Below are 25,994 nucleotides of genomic sequence, written 5' to 3' on the forward strand. Positions count from 1 at the left end.
ATGACAACTTCTTTTTTTTTTTTTACACAGTAGTTTACAAAAAGTACTATTGCTCGTGCAATAAAAATCAATTATTTTTTTATAAAGAAAAATTGAATCTTAATGAACCAAAGCAGTAAGTGACTTACTTCACTTATGATTTTTTTTTTATGTATGAGAAGGCAGCGCTCTCAGAGCCGCCGGCAGCCGTCCTTTTGTGCTTTTTGTCTCAGCTTTTCTGTTCTACTGGACAGGCATACATGAAGTTGTCGAATGTGGTAAAATGGCGTTGCACATGAGGACAGCGCGTTTCGGGCTCGAAAAACTCTTGCGCTTGCCGGCGCTGGGAAAACAATTGAGTACCTCTGCGACGCTTCGCGTGAAAGAAAGTAAGCCACCGTTGTACTAATTTACGCACGAAAGCGCTTATGTGCGCTGCGCGTTTTTTCCTTGCAGTTCGGCAGAGGCAGGAAGGTAACACGACGGTGATCGAAGGCGTGTTCGTCGACTCTCCTCGTAAGGGGTTCGTGGTCAAGCCGAAACACACGAGTTCCGCGTGCCCGCTATGTAGGTTGGGACTAAAGAGGCTGAACCACACGGTAAGCCTGAGTCGTGTGCGTGAGGTTTGGACGGCTGCATTGAACGGTTTCGTTTTCAACCGCAGGACGTGCTCATCCTGAGCCAGTTCATGGACTCGCGAGGAAACCTGCTTCCAAGGAATGTGACGGGCCTCTGCGCTAAGCAGCACAAGATCGTGGGCACTCTTCTTTATCAAGCTCAAAGGACAGGTATTGCCTACTACTAGCGGGCATTGATAATAAGAGGGCACTGAAGTGCTCATCCCCCCCCCCCCCTCCCGCACGTTTTTCCCTGGAGCAATGCAAAAGAGGTGTGCATTTGAGAAATTGTCAAATTAAGCCCCTGCAGGGCCGTGTTGAAAAACCAGTCTGCTGTTGCATCATTAACTAGCTTTACCTTCGCACTCTTCGAGAAAGTGGACTGGGCATCAGTTACCCTTATCCAAGAAAGCACAAAACAATATCTGCGGTTTTACGTGGCAAAACCAAGATATGATTATGATACACGCCGTAGTGGAGGGCTCCGGAAAACGTGCACTGACATCGCACAGTACACGGGCGTCTTGCATTTCGCCTCCATCGAAATGCGACTGCCGCGGCCGGGATCGAACCCGCAACCTTCGGGTTAGCAGCTGAAATGATATGAAAGGCTTTTGGTGTAGCGCGAAGGAAACACGGACACGAGAAGGCACCTAGGAACACCACACAGCGCTACTAGCAACACCAAAAGCTTTTCATATGAATAACCCACATTGCAACCCGTAAGCACTGTACCGCCGAGACAGTCAAGAACAAAGCACTCATTAAATGGACACTAAAGTGGAAAATAAGTTGAGCAACATAGTTAAATTAAGCTGTATTGTTGCTACGGTATCTGAATTTTGACAGCGTCTGCTCGGGCCAAACTAACATTATCATTAGAGATGAGATGGACTAAAAGCCAAAGAAGCAACACAGGTCTGAGTAGTCCACCGCAACTGCTTAGATGAAGAACCTACTTAGCAATTCACAACATCGCAGAAGAAATTTTATTATGGTGCATTCCCTCAATTTATTGGTGTATGCCATCATCCAGCAGTTCTAAAGCATCAGTGCATGGCTGCATAAGTTCCTTTTTTTCTTGTGCACAGGACTTATCTACAATGAGGAGCACGTCCCAAAGGAAAGGTGGCAAGAATTGAACAACTACTTCGGCCGCACGAAACTCAAAGTAGACTTCGGCAAGCCACTCATCGACATCGTAGAGTACCTTAAGAAGCCCCCTACGACGTAAGAAATAGTGATGCCACTTTGTAGCGACATTTTTTTATTGTCTTCAAAGTCTCCTTTGGTGACAAGCATTTTTGTGTATAGAAGAAAAAAAAAAAAACAAGTAACATGGCATGTAAAAACATCTGTACAGTGTTCTGCTTTTAAGTAGATGAGCTTGCAAATAAATACAATGAAACACTGTAAAATGACAACAATTTTTCTTTTTAAACGTTGGCTGGCAACCAAACTGAAAAAAAAGGGGGTAAAACAAAAGCACAAGTGCCTTTTAATAACTATTCATAACCATCTCATCAAACAATCTCATCACAATGCTTGATATGAACATTGGTGTAAAAAATGTTGGGAATAATATTACAACACCGCCCAACCACATAGCAGTTTTTCAGTGCTCACGTGAAACTCTTCCAGCAGTAACCGTGCTATTAGCGTGTCAGCTTGATGCACAGTGCTCCCGATTCAAACGTGACACTTATAGGAGTACTGACACAAATTTTAAATCGTTTTTTCTGTTGCAATAAATAGCTAATTATCCTCTTATCACAGCTTGAAGCCTCGTTTGCTCGATGATTAAGAATTGTTGGGGTTTTAAGTCCCATGATTATGAGAGATGCTGTAGCGGAGGGCTCTGGAAATGTCGTACACCTGGGATTCTTTAAAGTGCACCTAAATCTAGCATTTTCCCTCTATCAAAGTGAAGCCGCTGCGGCCGGGATTTGATACCATGACCTTCGGGTCAGCAGTCAGGCACCTTAACCACCGCGGCAGGTCAGTGTATCCACAGAGATCTCATCCACGCAGATCTCGCCAAGTTATTTTGCCTTCAAAATTTTGTGTCGGTACTCCTTCAAAGCATATGGCTGCAAGCTTTGCAAGCTGTGTGTGCTGGTAAACTGTTGTTAGCATGACTAACCATAGGTTACAAATGTTCAATTCAGCAGGCAGCCATTACTGTTCAGCATTTGTCAGTAGGAGTGCTGTGTATATATGCAGCAAGGCTGCATGCAACTTGTAAGGGTAATGCTTCTTGTAGACCAGTATGCTGTAAACGCTCAGCTCAACAGGAGTAGTTGGGCTTTTCACCAAGCCCAGTAGCCCTGGGCTTGGTGAAAAAACACATTCTACAAACAGATAACACTGCTGCGATCAGTTCAGCTAAATTTTGTAACTGCGCGCGGCACTTAGTGTTTACAAACAGAGTGCAAAGTTGCCCCGTTTTTAGGTGCCCTTTCTTCGTACAGAGGCTCCATCCTCGCTCACTTCGGTGGGCGGGGTGCCAGCTGTATGTCATCAAACAGCAGATTACTGCTTTGCCGGCAGCTGACAAATCATGAGTGGCATTTGGAACAGATGCGCTTCTTGCCACTGGGCGTCTCCATGTGCCGGCACCGCGCTCTGTAATATGCTAAAATTGCACAGTAGCAACGCTAGTGCACGTAGGAATCGCAGCGGGAGAGAGCAATCGTGTTTCATGACGCGCGCTTATGTAACTTCTTTTCTCGAAGCTTCTAGTGCGCTTGTTGGGATGAGAGAAGGGAGAATGCGCTTAAAGTGTGCACCAAATCCCTGTAACTCCACCCGTCCCTGAGGGATTCCAGAATTTTTTGTGGCAATCGATTCGTGAGGCCATAAACTAAGTTAATGAAGTCATTCGATGATTACTTGGAAAAGTGGTCCGGTACCCCTTCTAAAACTCCATCCTAACAGGTCAGTTACTGCTGCAAGAGTGGTTTGCAAAGGAAAGACACAACAGGGTAAACAGTTACGTATATAGCCAACACAATGCATCATTAAAACAGATGTGAAGAGAAGAAAGCATGGAGCAAGATGCACATGAGAAACTAATAAGAAATGAATTCTGGAATTCCAATTGAAACACAGGATCCAGTAGTGCCAAGTAATAGTCCAGTATTAAGGTGCTATTGCATAACCGTACTGCCATGAAGTTTACGAGTGGCCTCGCCAAGGAATGTATCCATTATAAAAAACAGTGCAAAAGCTTGTCTTTGCACTTTTTTTAAGATGGATTCATACCAAGTGACCCTGCTACACTCTGCAAAGAATGTATGCAGATATAGAAGAATTTAGGGGTTCCTTGTTAGCTTTTTACCATTTCATTTTTTTGTTACGACAGACTGTGTACTCTCAATGTTTTGTCTTGTACATGGTGGGGCTATATGCCCAGATAAGTTTGTATTCTTCCCCACCTGCATATGCATCTAGTTCCATACTAGGTTCTCTTAAAATACAGACGCAGTATTCAAACTCTCTTAACAAGCAAGCAACCTTATACCAAACGCAATGCTCAAGCACGTGCACCACCATGGCCTCGTAGTCAACTACCAGCGCTGTTTACGAGCACATTTACCCAAGAAATAACCGCACAATAGCGCAACTGACCAACGCTCGAAAGAAGAAACTGAACAGCTTTTGCACTGTTGATTTCGTCCTGCATGGCACCAGCGTACTAACTGAATGCTTCGCTACGAGTGCATGAAAAATGAAGGCCCCAAAGCTGCCCCGCAATGATGTGCACAAAAATGTCAAGAGTGCAAAAGTGTCAAACATATTGGTGCGTGAATAAACACACATTGGAAACGGTAACACAACAGCAAGTCGTCAACACTGGGAAGCAACCATGGTGGTCAGATATCGACCAGTGATTGAACGTAACATCAAAGTGAAGTTGCACCTGAAGCGAAGTGCAACAAGTGAGGTTGCCAAAGGCATGCAAACCTAGCGAGTGAACAAAACTAAAGAAAAACACTGAATTCCAAAACACCCATGCTGATATAAACACTGTGGGTGCAAATCACTGCTCGTTCGAAAAGTTCACTTGTTTGGTGACAATGTGCTATGCACGCAAGGTATACCACGCAAAAAAAAGATAAGAGCATTTTCAAGGCACACACTAGTGCTGTGTTCATGGCACATGTACTGAAGTGTCCTTGCTAAATCAAGTTTAAAAACCTGCACTGGACAAATGGAGTGCAGTAGCTTAAAACACAATATGAACACAATAAACATGCTGTGTGTTTGCCAATAAGGCCTAGTGGCAGCAGTATGTACACCACATAGGTAATTTCCATTGCGCGTATTCCACATTACAGTAAAATGTTAACACCAAGTTGCCTTGTGTTTGCAGCAAAACAACTCGCACCATGAAAATGAGTCTTGCACCAAAAGTATGGTTTAAAAAAATGTATATTCTAGATGGCAGTAGCATCAGGATTAAAAGTAGAGGGAAAGAAAACAACATGCTTTTAGTGTGAAAGATTAAAACATCTTCGAGCTCCTAAACAAGCCTGAGTCACCCAAAAGCAGGTACATCTTACCATGATATACTACAAACTACAGCAACAGCAACATGCTACAGTCTTCCTCTTCAAACGAGATTGTATGACAGCTGCTTCTCATGATCACCTACCGACCCCACGACTTCTTCAATGTCATGTTGAAAACAACAGTACTTTTCTCTCTCATAGACTCTGTGAAAAAGACAACATTCAGAGCCACTTCAAGCTTTTACGCATGGCCCGAGCGTCCTAGAACAACTTTTTGTACTCGCGTTTCATCTTTTGTCAAACAAAATGGCATTTAGGACAGGCAGGTTCAAACTGTCTGTAACAAAACATAGACATCTTGACGTTGGTGCCCAAGAGTGCGTGCCCAAGCCAAACATTCTGCATAATCTCAATCCCACTCCAGGTGCTCTGAATGAAGCAACCGAATGCATTTAACATTATCTATTACAGTTAAAATTTACTTAAGTTTCTAGCACAAGCAGAAAGGCCTTCATGGACATCCAATCTGGCATTGCAGTGAAACACTAGCTTCTACACAGACAGCATACTATTAGGAGGAGGACTATCAGTATGAAGAGTATCGCAAAGATAATTTCAATTATCCAATGTACTACTGTCTAACAAATACCAAAAAATGTCTGCATTAAGGCAGCATGGCAAGTTGCGTATCAGCGTGGTTGTAAAATGGCACTGGGGGCTCGATAGCTCCTCGAATCATCTGTGGAAAAGAGAGAGAGCTAGCCTACTGCTACAAGCCTTTTTGCGGGCAATCTAGCATATCCACTCCATTGCACCTAGTGACAGCCTGAAAACTTTTCATCCTTGTTTATTGAAAGCAGCTAGAGACGCTGTGTTTGCATAGAAACTATGAAAGCACTGAATTAGAATGATATGCAAACTCCTACTCAGAACATCTGATAAAATCTACTTGTACTAACGCATCTGTGGACTTGGAAGAGCAGCTCAAGCGTAAAAAAAACATTTCTCCGCAAATCTTTTGAACAGTTGTTCAGTGCCTTAACTAATCCTAAGGCAGTTCGAGAACTTCCTCTTTGTAGAAAAAATGGTATGATGCACAACTGGCATGGAGACGCAGTTAGCACATTGAAGGTCAAACATTTAGATGAAAATTATGGACAGCTTCATAAATCTAGCATCATCTAGACGCAGCAATAAGATGGCTTGGGCAAATGCAGGCAGGGCGCACTGCTTTTTAATGTTTTCGAGCAGGTATTCGCTGTCGCACCCACACTTTCATAGAAGCCTTTGCATGCTGCATAATCCTTGAGAGACGCGCATTCACCATTTGAATGAGCAAAATGGCTCCGCCCGCAGTACTGCACAAGCTGAAAGCCTTAGTGTTGGTGCCATGCACGTGAGAGCTGCACCAGATGCTAGGTGTGGCCATGTCTGTTAACTGCACTGCTTCACCAATCTATGCAACATCTTAAAGGAGTACTGACACGATTTTGAAGTGCAACAAAACGGACGTTTTTGGTTTCCTTGGCATGTAGTGTTAACGCTCTCCCCACACCGCATCCGGGAAACACGTACAAATATTTAAGTTTGATTTTTAAAGTTTTCATCTCCCAGCATCTGCAAGGCAGCTTCACCGCATGGAGAGCCCTATGACGTTTTAAGTCAGCTCACTTGGTTTGCGAAATCTGGGTCCTGCATGCAGCCTAAATCACAGAAATCGCTGTCGGAGGCACTGGACGACAGTTCACTCATCATGAACCACGTTCGACTTGCAGCAAAGGACAGCAGGTGCATATTTCGTGGGTTGCAGTCTGCCCGTGACGTCACGGGCCGACTTGACACGTCACTATGAAGCCGCCCTCTCGAAACCGAAACCGAAACTGCTGGTTGAAAGAAGCGGTATTAAAAATATATGCAATGCATCCCCAGGCACCACGACACTCTTTTTAGGGTTATCGACACCCGTGCTTTCATTTAGAGCAACAATCCAAAAATTTTTAAAATTCATGTCAGTACTCCTTTAAGGTTGACAGTGCTCGTCATGTGAAATAATGTTTGCTGCGCTTGTTACACAGTTAACAGCACGTTAGCGGCAAGTTTATGCAGGCAGGCTGCTTCGAGCATTTTACAGTCCACAAGCAAATTTCCACTGTTGCGCGCCACCCACTGGTAAACTCGTTAAGAAGTCGAAGACCTGACAAACATCATTAAAAACAGCACTGGAAACACCATAAATATCTTATCTTCCAAGTGGCCAATGTTTGACAGTTATCCAACAAATCATAAAGTGTGGATGTTGGCTTTGTTATGGATCAAACAGAAGACTGGTGTAGGGCAGAACAGGTAGTTGGAACCCAGCACCAAAGCTCTCAGAAGCAGAACATACACGAAACATGCAGTTGAGCACAGCTTCACTTGTTCACTGTTGCACACGCGTGCTTCCTGCTAAACGTGGCAGAGCTCTTAAGTCTTCCCTCTTGCAGAACCAGCTGATTTGTACGAAGATTAGCCTTCCAATATTAGATTTTCAAATACAAGCAGCATTCCGAGTCAAGTACTCTGGCTTTGCAAGTGTGCAAACAGTTGTGCACCACAGTCTAATGAAGCACAGCTGTTTGCATACATCTGTTGTAAATGTAGATCGCGAGAAGGTCTCCTGCTTTTTGGTGTCTCTACTGGGTCTCGTCAGTTGTGTACCAGCTAGATGAAAAGTCAGGAAGCGTCCCAAATTGATCCATTCAAGAATACTTCACTAAAAAGGAATGGGAAACTTGCGCTCCCTATTCTGTACCCTTTGCTTCAGCAACACACGAGAGCACTTTTTCAAATTAGTAATGACCTTTTAAAGATAACCACCTTTTCTGCAGAAGACAATTAGTGGCTCCTTCAGCAGGCTTAGCAGGCATTGCCTCTCTTACTACCCTTTCAGGGAAATATTCACGGTGTAGCATCATCATCACTGCGACTACTCATCCCATGCCATCATCAACACCAAGCAGGATGATGGCTGCTCGCAATGATGGTTGGTTGTTTTATGGGGTTTATTGTCCCACAGCGACTAGGGCTATGAGAGGCACCATAGTGGGGGCTCCGGATAATTTCGACCACCTGGGGTTCTTTAATGTGCACAGACATCGCACAGCACACAGGCCCCTAGCATTTCACCTCCATCGAAATGCGATCACCATCGGCCGGCATACAAACCACATCCTTCAGGCCAGCAGCCGAACACTGTAACCACTTAGCCACCGTAGCGGCTCCCGTGCAGGACAAGTACTTCAGGTGATGAAGATAAAGCCGAACAGGGCACAACGAAGTGATCACTTTCTGGGGATGCAAAAAGTCGCATGCAACAGCCTCACGTACTCCACAAGCAAGTACTACCCAAAGCTCGGTCTTGACCAAGGTATTCCATACACTCTTGAAATGGCATGTGAACAGCCAATCAGCTTGCCTTGATCACCCAAAACTCATGCGCGGTGTGACAGTTTCAGACATTCTCAATGATACTTTCAGAGAGCGGGCGCATCTCGTTTTATCGTCTGCCTTTGCCAACTAGAATGCTGCTGCATGCGGCCAAGGTATTTAGGTGAGCATGAACGGTGTGGTGATGGGAAAACATGCCTTCGCTGCAACATGCAGGTAAAAAAAAAATACACAATAGGACACGTTGAGGACACAGTGGGGTGTGGAATACAAGCGTATGGGTGTGGTGAGATTTTCTTAAGAACATGGGTCCTGATGACTAGGACGAACACCTTGCTGGTGGATGTTCTCACAGGGTCTTGGCGCGCTGTATCAGCTCGTCGATGAACATCTGCAGCGGGTGAAAAGCGCGAGTGCAATTAGCACATTCATCATCATGGATGTGACCCAGCGCTCCTTTGGCACCTTATGATAAATACCTGCCACAAATATTTTCAGGTGATCTGATAAGAGCAAACTAGAGGCATGCAGAGCAGGACCCAATAAAACTCGCAGCTAAAACAATAAAGCTACCGGCAGAACAAAAAGTACACGTGTTGCTTCATATTTCACTATACTGGCTGCTTCATAAAATCCAGTCCATGTTCCTCAAAGACATAAAAATTAACCAAGAATTTTCTGGGCGTTTTTCTAGCAAGAGTGGCAGACATTGAAAAATTGCTCACAATAGCATCACGTGACAAACTATAAAAATTGAGTTAACATTTGCAGTGATGCTACCGAGGACTTCTGATTTGGAGCAATTTTTGGAGCAGCAAAATTTCCGTTTTGGAGCACTTTGGAGCAGCAAAATTTTCATCTTGGAGCACTTTGGAGCAGATAATTTTGCATCTGGGAGCCCTTTGGAGCAGCGAATTTTACATCCTGGAGTGCAATAGAGAAGCATATTGCATTAACATTCAAGCACCTGAGTATTATTATGGGGCTCTTATGAAGGCTAGAAATATTTCTATTCATTGCAAATCTCATGGAAAAAAATCATCTCAGGAGCATAGGCGTGCGCACAGGGGGGGCAGGGGGGGAGCCCCCCCTAATCACCTAAGAGGGGGGGGGGGGCGCAAAATGTGCCCCGTACATTGACCCTTGCGATAGCAATTATATGGACACTCTCGGCGGATTTTTGCCGTCGCCGTTGCCGTAACTTTCCGTATAAAGTCCAAATCAATAACATCACCACGCACATTCTAGCCGCGGGTAAAAGCTCTCGAGCGTTGGCGACGAACGCGGCTGAAGCGGAGATTAAACTAGCCGGCCGTCTGTCTCCGCCGCACGGACAGCGCATGAGATAACATCTTCCCGCGTGCGGGCCTGCCATCGATTGCTCATCAAACAGAGCGGAAACGCCCCCCCCCCCCGTCTTTCGTAAGGAGCATGAAGGAACGCGCCAGGGGAGCGGAAGGGGGGGGCGCATCGTTCGAAGGGCGCAGTCGCTTGCGCGCGCGCTATCTCGAGGCATCAGGAGACGGCTCGTAAACTTGCTATGCTCTCAACGCTTACTTCGCATTTAGATAACTCAGACCAAGAAAACGCTTCGGTTCTTGGAGGGGCCATATTCCCTTAAACCAGCGTTTTGTTGAGTTACGCGAGATCGGATCCAAAAAAGTTAGCTGCTAGTCTTACTTCGTTTCACAATAAATTTTTTTGATATCGCATTCATTGCTTCGCTCTTAAGCGAAACTGAGTTTTTTTAACGGTTAGCTATTGACCCCCGAAAGCGAGGGGCGGACGTGTAACATGGCGTAGCCGCTTCACTGTGGGCCGTCAGCGACGGGCCTGCTACTGACAGCTGCGCATTTGCGGCTGCTCCGACCAGGAGATATGATTTTACTAATGAGATGACATTTTAAAAAAAGCAAGCAAAAAATTCGAGTTGGAACCCTAGCGCGTGAGCTCGAAAGGGCAGGGCCTTTTAGGGGGTATTTACCGCAGAGTGATTACAAACTCGGACGTGCTGCCGGAAGGAGTTACGAAAAAGCTGTTCTGGATGAAGATCCATGGATAAAGTATATCTGAGGAAAAGTGTCAACGCGTTTCCACCGTTTCCGTGCTCTTCCATAAACGCGAAGCAAGGAAAATTCGATATTGTCCCATATATCTACTGCGAGCGATCCCAGATTTCATTCCGCGATGTCCGGAAACAGGAGTGACAGACATTTTAGCGGCACTCATGTATAGTTATTACTGAACATTGCTTTCCTTACGTGCCGTGCGACGCTTGAAACGAGCTATCAGCAGCGTTTCTGGAACAGACGACGTCCGCCGATGAATCGCCGTCGCACTTTTTCGCTACCGATAGGCCTAGACGTCACGAGCCTCTGCGAAGAGCGCGTTTTGCTGTCGAGCCGACTTGCAGAACAGAAGCTGCGTCGGCACCGTGCGTGGCATCGTGGCTTACTCGGGACGCACGCTCGAGCGCTATTTATTCAGCGGAATAATTCTTGGTCCATGATTGCGACTTTATTAGCAGCCCCAAGATCGAGCTGCACATGTTCTGACGCGCCGGCGGTGCGATTGCCGGTGATAGACGCCCCCAAACCCGAGACTTTGGCGCAGTTTGGCGCAAATTTCGTCGATATTATCAGGATGGCGCAGTAAATACAATTTGGCGCACTTTGGCGCAGTTGGCGCAGGAGTGGAATCACTGCATTTGGGACAATCAACCCCTATAATTGCTTGTGGAAGAGAACACAATGGTGCCACTTAGGCTACACTTAACAGGCGTTTTAAAGGGTATATTTGCACAACTAATTGCAATGTCTGCTATGCTATTTAATGATTTACTTCAATACATTTAGATCATGCTTTAATTACAGAACTGAAACCAGTTGTTTGCTCAAAGCAAAGTCCATCTTAGTATGGATCCTAAGACTAGTACCAGTTCACACTAGGCATTTTATCCTTTGCACGTCAGAAAAACCTTGTGGTTAAAATGTTGGTCAGGCAAACAGTAACATCTCCAAACGTAAACATTCATACCAAACACACCATTGCCTATGCCCATCTACACACAAGGCATGAGGGCATGTATGGGACAATTAACAAATATTGTTAATTACACCAGGCAGACCAACTGACTCACCTCAACTTGGTCCCGAGTCTGTTTGGCACCCTTCAGTTTTGTCTGGAACGAGAAAAACAATTTGTGAGTGAATTTCCTGGAAGCATAAGAGTGCAATACCTAATTTATGCATGATGAAGCAGGCAAATGCTGTGCCCAAGCACGGTATCAAACAAAATGATCTATCAAAGCTAAACAGACAGCTTAGTCACAGGAAATGTCTTCTTTGTAGCTTGGTCCCTTCTCTTGTGCAATGTTCAATATGCAACAAGACCAGAAGTGGACAAACCACACCGAAGAATGATGAAGTGGCTCACTTATCAGGCACAGTGAGGTCAAATGAAACACCTTCACTATGGAGACTAGTCAAATTAGATGAAACAGCTGCTGCCAAAGAATTAATTTAAGTACATCCGTCCACAAGTGCTTTAAGAACGTGCATATTACAAAACACTTGTATTTTGTTAAGGCCTCACCACCCAGCTTGGCATTTTGATTAAAAGTGTGAGAGCTTTAAATGTTAAGTATGTATCGAACATTACAAATTAAAGGTACATTTATTGGATACGACAGAATTTAGTTTTTTTGCTTGGAATGCTGCGCCCCAGACTTTTGTGGTTAGGGGCACAGAGTCCACGCCATGACTGTGAAGAACCAAATTTATTGCTACAGTAAGTTTTGGCACTGTTGAAAGTGGCTAATAAGTCACAGCTGCGACACTCTGATAAATAAATATAAACTGTGATTTCCGACATGGCATCGCGAAACGTGTCAAAATGTGGCATTCAAACAAAAAAAATTACACCATCTCCCGCTAAAGGGGACCATGAGGCGATGCGAAGCCGGAGCACTTGCACGATCGCGTTCCGTTGGCGTTCATTGGGCATGCTACCGACCTCGCATCGTGGAACGCAAAGAGGGACGCTACGCGCGTCGTATCTTCCATATAGCCTGGCCGTTAATTCTCACAGGGCGAGCGGGGAACGCGGTCGACAGGCGGGCGAGAGGGGGGCAGCGTAGGAGAGGAGAAGGGGAGGGGACGCGCATGCGCTCGAGCTCTCCTGCGGCGTTGCGCAGGAGAGAATTTCGGCATGTCTAGCCCGCGTTTCAGAGGAAGAGTGGAAAGGGGGAGGGGAGAGGGTATGTGGAGAGGGGGAGAGGAGTGTGTGGAGAGGGTATGCGCATGCGCAGTAAGGGCGGTCACGCCGCACACCACCACCACCACCGGATTGAGTTCCGCCTTAAGATACTTCGCATCTAAAAGGCCTCACCCTGAGAAAGTCTCTTCGACGATGGTCGCTCTCCATGTCCAAGAGCTCATCCAAGTCTATTTCAATGTCGTGGTTGTCATCCTGCACAATTAAGCAAAAAAAGACAATCTTTGCTATCAAATGTCCACAGAAACATTTATAATAATAATATCTGGGGTTTAACGTCCCAAAACCACGATATGATTATGAGGGACGCCTAGTGGAGGGCTCCGGAAATGTCGACCACCTGGGGTTCTTTAACGTGCACCTAAAGCTAAGTACACGGGCCTCAAACATTTTCGCCGCCATAGAAAATGCAGCCGCCGCAGCCGGGATTCGATCCCGCGACCTTTGGGTCAGCAGTCGAGCGCCATAACCACTAGACCACTGTGGCGGGGCCACAGAAACATCTAGCTTTTAATAATGTAGCAGCCATTCCAGTGCAGAATGAACTACAGTGTGCATTTTGCATTGCAGTAAAAACGTTTTAAATTTGCCATGTCAACAATGTTATGTTATAAAGGGTGTCCCAGCAAATGCATTCAAAATTCTTTATAAGTGAAAATGCACTAAACAAACAATTTATGAAAAGTGATGGGATTCCTTTATCAATAACAAAGGCTTAAGGTAACAACCAGGCAAGTATTTGTGCAATTCAGATTAATTTTTAGCCAAAAGAGATATGATTGACCCTAATGCAGGCAAATAAGGTCATGGCTTTGTTATGACACTTGTCTCATGTTTGCCAGATGGTGATGCACATATTACTTATGGACAGATGTACACATACACAAAAATCATTCATGGATGCCCACTTAACAGTTCCCTTCCTTGGTGGCTCAATTTTCTTTATTCAGTGTGCAATTCGCTTGAATTTATTGAGGTGCAGAAATTGACATCACAAGCTTTTTGCCATGTCTGGAAACGTTAACCAACTCCTTGTAGAAAAGGCTTCAAATTTTGCATTAGGGTCATTCTAGCTTTTTGTTAAAATGTTAGTTATTCTAATTTGGATGAATACTTGTCTAAATACTAACTGAGGTCATTTTCAAAAGTGTGCAACCTGTGGCAAAAGCAATCTAACCAATTTTTTTAAAGCATTAGAAGAATACCTCCAGGGTGTAAATATACAATGCAGAAGTATTTTAATGTTCAACCATGCAGCAAACATAGATAGCAATCCATTCTGCAACCCCAAATTTAATAAAAGTACTACGTTACTTCTCTTGAATAGCTAACACTGATATGATGAAGTCACCTACATATCAAGAGTACTATCATTAAGGAATAAAAAGAAGGAAAAAAATGAAACTGAGACAGTAAAAGTTTCTCAATATCAAAAGTCCAAATAGTATTGCGGTTCACTGTCTCCCCTAAAGAATGAATGATGCACTGCACTTCAGAGTTCTAATCAAACACACTACCTAACATAAAATCATCTTAATGTTCTTATTTCAATGCAATATATAGTACAGGCATTGCAGAAGCACCAGAAATTAACTGAACAGTTCTTGTGCGTGAGTTCATGGAATGATAGAGTGCACTCTACAAATAAACGATGTTACAAATTACATTCTTTTTTATGGCTTCCAAGTGGTTACTTACTCGCTTGTATCTGCTGACACTTTCCATTAAACTTGCGGTGTTTCAGAATTTGTACATACTTCATTTTCTCATTGTAAATGCGCAATATGTGCCCTTCATTTACAGCCCTACAACATGCTCAGAGAAAGAAAAGGCAGGTTTTGCGTTAAATAGATGACAAGTTGTTAGCAATGGCCTCCTTCAAGGCCGTTCACACGCTAATAAACAGCGGTAATAATGCGTGGCTAAACACTGTTAGACACTTCCGACACACTTTCTGTGAGGATCACAGTTGCTGCAATGAAGAAGGCACGTCAGCCAATACATCATCGCACGTGTGCAAACCAAATGAGCAACGTCCTCAGAACACGAACACGAGAGGATGCTCCCAAGGCCACCACCAGAAGCCGTGCCATACCGACTAGTTTCCAGCAAAGAAGAGTGGGGGGGGGGGGGGTGCATGCAGGAGAATAGACTTCCTGTTGGCAGAGCCCTATCCAGGAAAGAAGCGTAGCATCCGTGCCCGCCTGAGCTAGCAGTGAAAGGATGGGCAACACACAGATCCCACGAACGCCAATGGAGAAAGGAGCTAGCGAACACGAAGCCGATATGGGAGGCAAACGTAAATTCAGCCAACCTGGCAACCGGCCAGTCAGTTTTACGTAGGAAGCTCACCAACACGCTCGACGTTTTACAAAATTTATGACACATCGATTACGATCAGGTGAACGTGACGCAAGTGCATACGTTATTGACTCGCAATTTCCTTCTTTGCAATGTTTTTCGCTGCGTTTCGTAGCACAAGCAGCTTGTCTTTGCTGCGCCTGGCACTGACCCTGTCCATTTTTACTGTCCAAAATAACTAATACAAGTTCAGTTGTGCCCTGGTTCAAAAATTGCCCTGGTTCAATACCAAAAAGCTACTATTAATGACACAAAGTGTTTTGTCACTGACAAGAGACACACTGGAGTTTCTACACCGACTCTCCATGAAAGTGTGAATTTTGATTGCATTTGTTCCAACGAGGCTTAGTTCTGTTAGTAAAGATATGCTAAACATGCCAGAAGACAAACCAGCAAGCTTCAACTCATATTTGGCTGGGACGGCTCAAATGCAAAAAGATAATTTGAAATCTTGAGCCTCACACTGACATAGTGGTGCTAGATTGCAAAACAAAAATTTCAAAAATAGAACATTCACGTTCATTTCAACTTCTGGTAATCAACATATCACCACAAAAAAAAAAAAAGTGTGGTCGTCAAAGACTGCTTTATTAGTCTGAAATGATGTAAAGTTTATTTCCAGAATCTCTTTGAAATCGAACTCATACCTCATTTGTTGTCTTGCACAAGAGAAAATTTTGCGAGTTTTTGTAAATAATTAAGAAAAACAGCCTTTGCTGTAACCCTTTTTTGATAATGCACTGCACATTTAGATACCAGATGAATAAAGATTGTGTCACACTGTCAAGTACACCAAGCGAATAACACAAATAATTAAACTTCATTTTGTTCATATACAGTTTTATAATATGATCATATGAATATTTATGATTCATATATAATAACACCCTCTAATTACTTTTCTACAGTAGATGTAATGTTATGCCTCAGGAAGCAAAGTCTCGAAAAATTAGTTGCAAGGTTGGCTTCTCAGTAAATGCTGGGCGAAACAAAAGAACACATGCAGCAATAGTGCCGCTTCTCAGCTCAATTCAAATGTCATTGGCACCGTCCCCATTGAGGCAACAGAGCCAGGCCGGGCGCCTTCTTTTGAGAGACCCTTAAAGCGCCCGGGAGGGGTGTCTTTTGTCCTGTCACTTTGTTCGAGCAATGCAACTTAAGCAGAGTGCTCAATGAAAAGAGACGGGCAAAGGAAGGCAGGGAGGAAGTCTTCTCTCCACAGTGGCGCGTCGTTGCTTTGTCGTCACGCTTCCCTGAGCGCAACCGCAGATTGCCCTCCCGCCCTGCCGGACACTTCCTGTCCTCTCGCACAAACGAGACCGACCGAGCCAACCCCACCATTTGGCCTCTGCATTTTGTCTGCTTGTCATTCGACGCGCAGCAAAGGAAAGCAAACGTTCCACCCACGTCTTGCTGAACTGACATGCCTCTCCTCAGCCCATGCCGCAACAATTGTTCTTGTTAAAACACAGGGTTCAGTGGCTCGGAGCTTATTCACATGAAATGCAACAATAATTAGCCACTTCAAATCAATCCTGGTCCCAGGTTCAATCCCCGGACCAGGACGAACTTTTTGGCAACTTAGAAGCTTTCTTTTTGAGGAATCCATATGGATTTCCTTGCGGTTTCAGGCTACAAACGGGTGGTCATCAATTTCCCTTTCTTAATTAGTGCTTTCTTAATCAGCCACTTGTGGGTCTTGCTCTTTTCAAATTTTATCTGATCTTTTAAATGACTATTTGATGCATGGTTTGGTCACTGTCTACAACATTTATTTTGCTTATTTACATACACTGCAGGCAACAGAAGCTGCCCAAGGAAGAGGAGAGGCTTAATGTAGACCATGTTGAAAAGCAGTAACAATAGTAGACTATAACAGCACTGAGCAAACAGTTCCATTCTACAAATGTAAGAGGGAAAAAAAAGAAGGAGTACTGAAAAAGCATCGTGTGCGTTTAGGACTGGCATACGTATTTAAATGTCCGACTGCTAGCACAGCCACCTCACTGCTAGTATCACCGACGTTCGATGTACCACACGCGCCATTTCGTACTGGAATGGTCTTCCCAATGAGGTCGTCTCGATAACCGATTGCGAAAAGTTTTGTGACGAGCTTTTTAATTTACTTTCTTTTGTTTGCTGTTGTGCACGCGCATTCTGTGCATTGTTTTTGTTCAGCCATTTTACAGTTGTGTTAAATTTTTCTTTTTCTGTTGTTTCTCTTGTTTTACTTTTGCTCATTGTTACAATGCCCCCTTACTCAATGCCCAACAGGCCCTGTAAGGTGCTTCTTAAATAAATAAATAAATAAAAGTTAGTAATCGATAAAGGCAAGCCCCTTCTGGTAACTGTAACACGATATAACACAAACATGAAATGGCTGCAACCAGCTAACTCACAGAGCAGGCAAAAAGTCGCTGGAGCTGCTCGTACATCCACATTTCAACACGCAGCCGCTTCTTAATGAGGCTCATTTGGTGCGGGCCATACTTGGCTGTCAGGTACTTTTTCTTGCGGTCCTGAAGCTCCTCCTTGTCGCCTCCTTCGAAGTTGACGTGCAGCGACTTGGGACCAGCCGCGAGGCACTCTCCCTTGAGGGACCCTGTGCCCGCTGCCAGACCACACTCCATCGTAGGGCCCGTTTGTTTTGGTTCCACTCGCAAGCCTGGGGGCGTTTCCTGCAGAAGAGAGTGCGCGTGACTGATTTATTCAGCCAACCTTATCTTATTCGGCCAACCTTATCTAATCTGCATTAGCTGCAACTGTCCCCTTGGCAGGCTAGAATCCACTGTTGTGTGAACAGTAAATACATGTAAAAGAGAAAGGAAATGGGTGTCCTTTGGTAATAATAATTGTTGTTGGGGTTTAATGTCTCAAAGCTACGATATGAGTATGAGAGACGCCATAGTGGAGGGCTCCGGAAATTTCGACCACCTGGGTTTCTTTAATGTGCACTTAAACTTAAGTACATGGGCCTCAAGCATTTTTGCCTCCATCGAAAATGCCGCAGTAGTGGCCAGGATTTGATCTCGCGACCTTCGGGTCAGCAGTCGAGCACCATGACCACTAGACCACCGTGGTGGGTGTCCTTTGGTTTGCTAGGGTTGAAGACAGCACACTATATTTCGTTTCATACATCAGATACAATGCTGTGGAAGCTATGCAAGATGTTCGATCAGCAGAATGTGCAAGTCCACGAGTCTCGTGCTTGGATTTTGTTCTTGTAAACACGGCGTCCGCGACTGGCTTCGGCTGCGCGTTACCGGAACTAATCGCAAAGGCCACAAACAGACAATAAAGAGCTGCCAAGTGATCCAGAACAACCTATTGACAACTGTATAAATAACAGGGTTTGTTTACTTCTAAGGCACAAAGGACCATTTATTGCTTAGTCTAAAAATGAAAAAAAAAAATCACATTACAGGTGGTAATATCATGAAATTATTTCTTGGTGCTAATGCATCTTACTGCAAGAAGTCTCGCTAGCTTCCACAGCATTGAACCTGATATGTGAAACCGAGTATAGATCGTTGATTGCGCAACATTTACGGGCACAACGGCTCCAGTGTGGGCTTCTTTCATGTGTCCTTTGAGTGTTGTGCAATCTACCATTTAGTCCTTTCTACAATACATAGACGCCGACTACAGGGGGGAAGGGGAGGCCACGTCAGATTTTGATGGCATCAGCTGGGGGCCTGAATAATTATTTATCGATAAAAATTAATTACATTGTGTTCTAAGGGAGCTAGAGGCTTAATATGGCAAGAATGAAGAGATTTTATTGACCCAACGTGGCCGATATACGTAAAAGGAAGTCACAGTTTCGCCGCAAGGGCGAAGCAATGAATGCAATAGACAAATTGGAATGTTACACGAAGTAAGGCTAGCAGCTCACTCCCTTAGCATGGGACCTTGCATAACTCATGCAAAACACTGGCATAAGGAAACGCGGCTTCTACGTCCAGGAAAGCTACCTTCCTGTTGCCTATGGCTTCAACGCAAACTTTGCGATGTGAACACGACACGTACAAAGATGCAAGCCGACGGCTGATTCCCTGTAAAGATACGGCGCGCGCGGCCACGCCTGGCTGTTCAAAGCATGCATTTCCTACGAGAGCCATACAGCAACACCCCCCCCCCCCCCCTCCGGCACCCCTGCATGCGCCTTTCGCACGACGGAGACGGCCGGCTCATTTAATGTGTTTGAGCAGCGTTCGCCCGCAGCGCTTGCGCGCTTTCACTCCCACATAGAACATACGACGCGCGGGGCGATGTTATCGATTTGGACTTGTGGGGATCCGAGGCGCGCCCGAAGCCACTGCGCGGGCATTTCGAATCCTTTCCCTCTCCCGTTCTCCCGCGACGGCAAGTGGCGCCATTTTGCGCTAGGCGCCGACACTCGTGGTGGCGCTGCGCGCGGTCGGAGAGCCGCGAAATTCGGCGACTGACGCGCGGGCAGGCCGGGACGGACGCTCTCTCTCCTCGGACGCCGCTGGGTAAGCACGTATTTCTTTCCGGTCCAACGTCCCCTTTGGGAATCGCTGGACTGTAGCCTGCCTGGGTGCCTCGGCATCCTTGCAGGCGTGTTTACCTCAGTGTTAGCTCCGGTTCGTACGCTAAGCCAGAGAGCGGTGCCTAGTGCTCGTGCGTGGTCGTACCACGCCGAGTCGCACTTGCCGGAGGCCCACGCGTACGGAGATTGCCCTAACTCCCGCGACCAGGCCCAGTGGTCATCGCGAGAGTGCGCAGCATAGCCGCGAGGGACCTTTTCCCGAGCGGCGTGTCAAAGCTCGCCATTGCCAGCTGCGACGTGCTTCGCGGAACCCCTTTGGTGTATCGTCCGCGCGGGAAGCCCTTTGCTCCCCGCGCCTCGGGAGCGGACGCTGTACTGTGTGTTTGGGGTGCCGCCGAGGGCAAATAAAGTGTTTGTGTGTATATGTTATCTCGAACACTGTGTTTATGCCGCGCGGCGCTCAACGCCTTTGCTAGCTGAGCGCGCGCGGAGCGGTGCCCAAAACGTAAGCAGGCGACGGTAGACGCGGCCCTGTGGCTCGCTAAGCCTGAACCCGCGGTAGTCTTCGGCTCCGGTGAGCATCGAGGCTACCACAGACTTTATACGGAACATGACGGCGATGCCGACGGCATTAATGCGCTTGCAGTGCCCATATAATTGTCATCGCAATAAAAGGGGCTCGAATTCATGAGGTCATTTAGGTGCCGGGGTTTCGGCGCGAAATTCAAAAACGAAAATTTCACCCTCGTTTTCCGTTTCAGTGACGCGAAATTAACGACAATAGAGTTCTCTAAGAATAATTTATCAGTCTAAAATGACAGTTCCTTTTCGCTGACACATGCCCGACCATGCGCAAGACACGACACGAGAGCAAAATATGGCGACAATTATATCGAGTGCACGAACTCATCCATAGACGTCAGACTCTGGAGTTTCCAAGATGTGTGGCGCCACCTGTCGGAGAAGTATTGAGTAGTGCATAGACCGACTCTCTCGTACAGTTTGCTATGGGACCAGGTGCAACTAGCGAGTGCGAAACAACGATTGAGCTTAATATCGCGTGTGTCTGCGCATTTAGCACTCAGAACGAGAGCTGTGAATTGCTCTCCGCTAGTCGGACGCGCCACCGAACCGTCGTGATGTGCTTGCTGGATCACTCGCCTGAACGACGGCGAAAACAGCAGCAGACGAGAGCCCTCCGCACGCTACGAAGAAACTCCGCAAAAGACGCACTGTTGCGTTGTGAATTGCCACGGACGTAAAAGACTGAATAACAACGTTCAGTTTTACCGATTTCCATAGTTGTCGTACGAAGAAGAAAGGCGAGAGCGCTGGATACGGGCCGTTGCGAGCGTGTTGGGTAAGCGAAGTACCCGCGTTCTCCACAGCCGGTGGCATGAATGTGTGGCTAGGGTGGCTAGTGTGGCTCTGCTGTTGTTTTACGTAGCCCTGATGCAAAACCGTGGTAACCTTGACTATGAAGCTCAGCAGAGGCTCTGACCGCGGTGCTTGTCGTGTAACACGATGTGAGCAGCTAGAGGCAGACTGCAGATGCGTGATACGCACACCGCGACGAGTTGGTCGTCACAACACAGCATCGCGGACGTATGTACGTTTTGAAGGCTCAGAGCTCTGGTTCTAACTAGCTAACACCACGTGCGTCATACAAGTAACTCGCAGAATGTTGGTCGTGACCCCCTTCAGGTGTGTTGCTGTGAACCGAGTTTTGTACCACTGATCGTAAGATGCATAGCTAAGTAAATTGATCGTGTATGTAGGTACTTTATCGCAGTGGCATACGTATATACCCGATTTTAACGCATTTAGGCTCTAGAGAACGGATGTCGGAGGGCTTGCCTCGAACTCGGTGTCGTGTGATGCTCGCTTGTACTTGCGAGTTGCAGCGCGCGGGAATAACTAAAACTTATTTTGCATTGTACTCGCAGTTCGCTTTGATCAGCTTCCTTTGTTTCTGAAGCGTGGATTGGCGGAGGAAGCTTTCCAGGTCCTTGATTTTCAGGAAACCGCGCCTCGACGCCAACGAAAGAGGAGGGTTATATTGCGGCCTATGCACATTCGCTTGCGGGCGGCTCTCCTTGCACTACCCAGTTAGTGCCAGGGCTACGATGAGGGCGCTGTGTATTAGAGTGTTGGAAATCTAACAATGATCTCTATTCGAAAGCATTTTCAGCGTTAGCTGACAAGGACGTACTACACCACTAACGCACTGTGGTGTCGTCTCTCTTACGTCCTTCTCTGCTAGCGGTGAAAATGTTTTTGAATTCAGTTTACAAACACGCCCAAAAAATGGCAATGGTCTCTAGTAGCGAACAGTATTTCGCAATGGCTTCAGTGAAAGGCGGTACTACGCCGCAAAAAGAGCAAAAAACGAAGATGAAAAGACACCTGACAGACACCGCGCCTGTTCTTCCTGCTGCGTGCAGCGCAGCAAAAAAAAAAAAGAAAAGAAAAAAGAAACAACGGCTACAAGAAAAGACATCCTAAGGCAGGAAACTGGTCCACACCTACTGTTCGCAGCACGGGGCGTCCGTGTTATATGCAGAACAGGGTCTTTGAACCCCGTTTGACCGCAGCAACCCTTTCTTGCCTTGCCTGGGCAAACAAGCAACTAGAGGTGTACTACGCTTGGTCGAACACACGCTCACTTGCTAGTACGTCCGCGTACGGATTTTTATTTCTCTGTTCTCTCTTTTTCTCCTTGGGGAGAAAAGCCCTAGCACGCGGTTTCATACACATTCATGCCGCGCGAGCCGGTGCCTAGTTGACCTCCGTCCAGCTGCGGGAGTGTCATTAAATCACCGCGCGGCTCTTGTTACTCTCAATGCCAGTAAAACCGTCGCGCCCGTTTGGCCGATAACCTTGCAAGGCCGGGGCGTGCGCGCCCCATATAAATAAAAAAGGGGCGTCAGCTGAATTATAAAAGAGAAACCGCGCCGTCCCACGGAGTAAACTATAAATACATACGCCGCTTCCGCGACACACGCAAGCCGTGCGTTTCTGCGCGTTGCCATTTTTTTTTTTTTTTTAAGCTCGTCATCCTTAACGGTCCCCGTGAGGAACAGTTATTTATATCTACACGCGTCCCAAGGTGATGGCATGGCAGCGGCGGCATCACCCTCGATCAAGAAAAGTGGATCACACTTCCGTCGCGATCCCCTCCTTTATTTTTTTCCCGGCTGATGCCTAGGAAACGCGCATGTCCGGAGGATGTAGTCGTCGGGGTCGCAAGGAAGGGCGAGTTTTTGCGCAACTATATAATAATGCGTTGTGTGTGTGAAGCAACCCAGAGCCCCACCGACACCTAGCAACGAGACCCGACGCGCTCGGGCAAAAGCAGCGGCGCGTCTGACGCCGCTACGGACGGAGCGCCGCCTCGCTTTTCTGGAGCAAATTGGGGGTCGCCATGCCCCTCATCACGCCAGCATTATAATGACAGCAAAGCGTCCGGGGTCGCACAGCGCGCCTTTGTTTGTCGCAGTCATTCGCTGCTCTTTAAGCACGGTGACACCGTTCTCACATGCGTCGCATGCAGGAAACTTGCGCGATTGCCTAGTAGTTGTTCTCTCTTCGCATCGCGGCGCCGGGTGATGAGCGCAAGCAAGCGCCGCTTTTGGTTAATTCGCTTGCAGCCCAAAGCGCCAAAGCGCAACCTCCTTAAGTGTTTTTTCCCATTCTCCGCTGGAGCCAACTAGCGAAACTAGAGACCACCGCGAAACAAACGCGCATCTTGAAAGAAATGACAGCTGCGTACTACTACAAGCCACCTGACAAATGGGGCGCCGCGGAGTTTGCCTGTACTCAGGCCAACGCGGTGGTGCTACACCTACCGAGCGCGTTGTGCAAAGTGACGCTAAGCGCTGCGCGCAAAAAGAATTTACGACCTCAAGGAGCGTGCACACGTGCTGCGGCGCAGTTTAACGCCGGCCTAGTTTCGCTAAGCGCGCTAGAAAAGGTGTCCGAACGGCAAACAGAGGCGTCGCCTGTTTGGTATTGGAAATTCAAACAAAAGGGATCCGTACGGCGGGCAATAATAGATTTCTGCTTTTTTTACACTTCTTGGCTGCCGAGGTTTTTTGCGTGCCTACAAGCAAGAAACAAAAAAAAAGGGGGGGGGGGGGAGACTGCGGCGTATGCGGGTTTTTTATGAGTGCGCGCGTGGCCGCTTTCTCGCGCCAGCCTTGAAATTGCGCATTCACAAAGCGCACGCGACACGCGCAAGTGCGCTATCAGGAGCAGACGAGCTCAGCCGGCGACAATCGCTTTCGGAGTGCGCGCAAGGATGGCGGATTAAAATGACTATATAGTGAGTGAGAAGACGAGTCGACCAGTTTCGCAAGGCCACTCCTTTCACCATCATCACCTAACTACGCGTACGCAGCCAGCGAATGCGCCAGGCATGCGACAGCTCGAAAGGGACGGGCCTACTACCACGCCTCACGAATGACCCCGAAGCACCAGAAAAACCAAACCTAAAGAATAAAGGACTGTGATGGTGGGGAGGAGGGGGGCGCGGAGCAATCTTTATCTTCGCTCCAGGCCCTGTCGTGCGAACTTTTATCGCCGCATCGCGCGCGGCCCGATAATATTGACGCTCGGCAAAATAACTCACGCGCGTCCTAGCTGACGGAAGAAGAACGATAAACAAAAGAGGGAAGTCAGGCGCGCGGAGAAGGCGAAAAAAAAAACGGCAAAAAAGGAGGAACCGGCGGGCTCCCACCACACAGCGCAAGGGGGTCCGTAGTGAAACGGATAGCTAGCTGCGCCGCGCCGCCGTCATGCTCAAGCGATTATACGCGATCGTGCGATGAAACGAAGCAGAAGCTCCTTCCCTCCGCCGAGAGGGGCGACCCCTCCGTCTCGTCTTCGTAAGAGACTCCAGGAACTAAACAACGAAGGCGCCTCACAGTCATACAATGGCCGGGGCCGATGCCGCCCCCACCGTGAAGCCAAGTCGTTACGATTCGCTCACGACCGCACCACACCTGGCCTTTGTTCCCAGACAAACGGAGGAGGAAGAAAAATAAAATCACGTATCGCTCGAAGCAATAAGTAAAAGCCAAACAAGGCATCGTGCACTTTAGCACCCACCGAGGCAATCTGCCACCGGGCACCTGCCTCGGCCAGCGCTGGCTGCTCCAAAATTCAGTAACGAAACTGCGCGCGAGAAGTTTTTGCAAGGTCTTTCGACGCATTTATAAACGACACACGAAGCGTCGACAGAGCTAGGTGCGCGCTACGGACCGCAAATGAGAAAAGATACAAAGATTTCATTCATTTTTAAATAGACCCCTCGCGCGTGCTTCCATGACGCCAAGCGGACCTTTGTGCCAACGAAGGCGAGCAAGAAAGAAAAAAAGAGGAGACGGGCCGGGCTCAATATTGAGCCGAGTTAGTGCGCGTCGAGATCACAGGTAGCGAGAGCTCACCTTGTTTAAGCAGCCGAAGAGTTTGTTCGGGGATCGTGTACTCCGAATCTCGCTGGGCACCACCAAATGTGAACGACCCGCACCGTCAAGAACAATCGCGTGCTACACACGGGCCGACGAACGAAGCGTCGCTGGCCTCGCTCTCTCCACGAGGATCCACTCTCCGCAAGCAGGCTTCTCTTCTGCCCGCTTCTTTGCTTTCGCTCCGTCAGGCTCCGTCGCCGGAGAAACACAAGCGACGCGCTGCTTCGCACGGAAAACCCGATACAGAGGAACCGAAGATAGCGCGGGCAAAACGTGATACAACCATACAACCTTCTTGTCCAAGTCTGAGTCACAAATCTCAGAGGCTATGCTTTTTACCCTGAATATACTTCATTTTGCCACAGTTTAGAAAGCATAAAAAGGAGAGCATTCAACCTGTTTCAATCGTTACTTAATACCATAGAGTTTTGTAAGAAACTCTATGCTTAATACTACTCGTAATAAAAACCGCACGCAACCTCTATGAATTAAGCAAAACTAATATATTAAAAGAATACTAAAATATTTGCAGCTTTTGGTTTATCTTTGTACCCCTAGGTAACGGGACAATCTGTAAGTGCTCATTAGTTTTTTTTATTGTTAATAAACGATGCATGAATGATGGGCACATGATGATGGGTTGAGCGATTTGTGACTACATGTAAAAAGTGTAGACGTCTGAATTTTTCAAGGCAGATGTAGCTTGCAAATTCAAATAGTAAATTCTTACCGCCATAAGTTTTTTTTTTTTTTATGTTGACAGAACCGAAAGCGAAACTGCGCGAGTATGTGCGCAAGTCGGCGCAAACACGTTTCAATTTCACTCGAATAACCAGCA

The 25,994-nt window shown here is 46.7% G+C and overlaps 2 protein-coding genes across 2 annotated transcripts; one reads left to right on the forward strand and one right to left on the reverse strand.

Moving 5' to 3' along the window:
- The first annotated feature begins 163 nt into the window (after positions 1 to 163).
- On the forward strand, positions 164 to 2,014 carry LOC119373543 (39S ribosomal protein S18a, mitochondrial). Its single transcript, XM_037643595.2, has 4 exons — positions 164 to 368; positions 436 to 578; positions 644 to 767; positions 1,688 to 2,014. Exons 1-4 carry the CDS (start codon positions 263 to 265, stop codon positions 1,828 to 1,830), a joined length of 516 nt encoding a protein of 171 aa, XP_037499523.1. The 5' UTR covers positions 164 to 262; the 3' UTR covers positions 1,831 to 2,014.
- LOC119373544 (protein phosphatase 1 regulatory subunit 14B) lies at positions 1,847 to 25,371 on the reverse strand. Its single transcript, XM_037643596.2, has 6 exons — positions 25,133 to 25,371; positions 17,572 to 17,850; positions 12,926 to 13,006; positions 11,676 to 11,717; positions 7,142 to 8,927; positions 1,847 to 6,589 (listed from the first exon to the last, which is right to left on the reverse strand). The coding sequence occupies exons 2-5, from the start codon at positions 17,800 to 17,802 to the stop codon at positions 8,886 to 8,888; spliced, it is 396 nt and encodes a 131-aa protein (XP_037499524.1). The 5' UTR covers positions 17,803 to 17,850; positions 25,133 to 25,371; the 3' UTR covers positions 1,847 to 6,589; positions 7,142 to 8,885.
- Between the last annotated feature and the right edge of the window lie 623 nt (positions 25,372 to 25,994).

This window comes from Rhipicephalus sanguineus, chromosome 11 (genome assembly GCF_013339695.2).
Source record: "Rhipicephalus sanguineus isolate Rsan-2018 chromosome 11, BIME_Rsan_1.4, whole genome shotgun sequence".
Classification (NCBI taxonomy): Eukaryota; Metazoa; Arthropoda; class Arachnida; order Ixodida; family Ixodidae; genus Rhipicephalus; species Rhipicephalus sanguineus.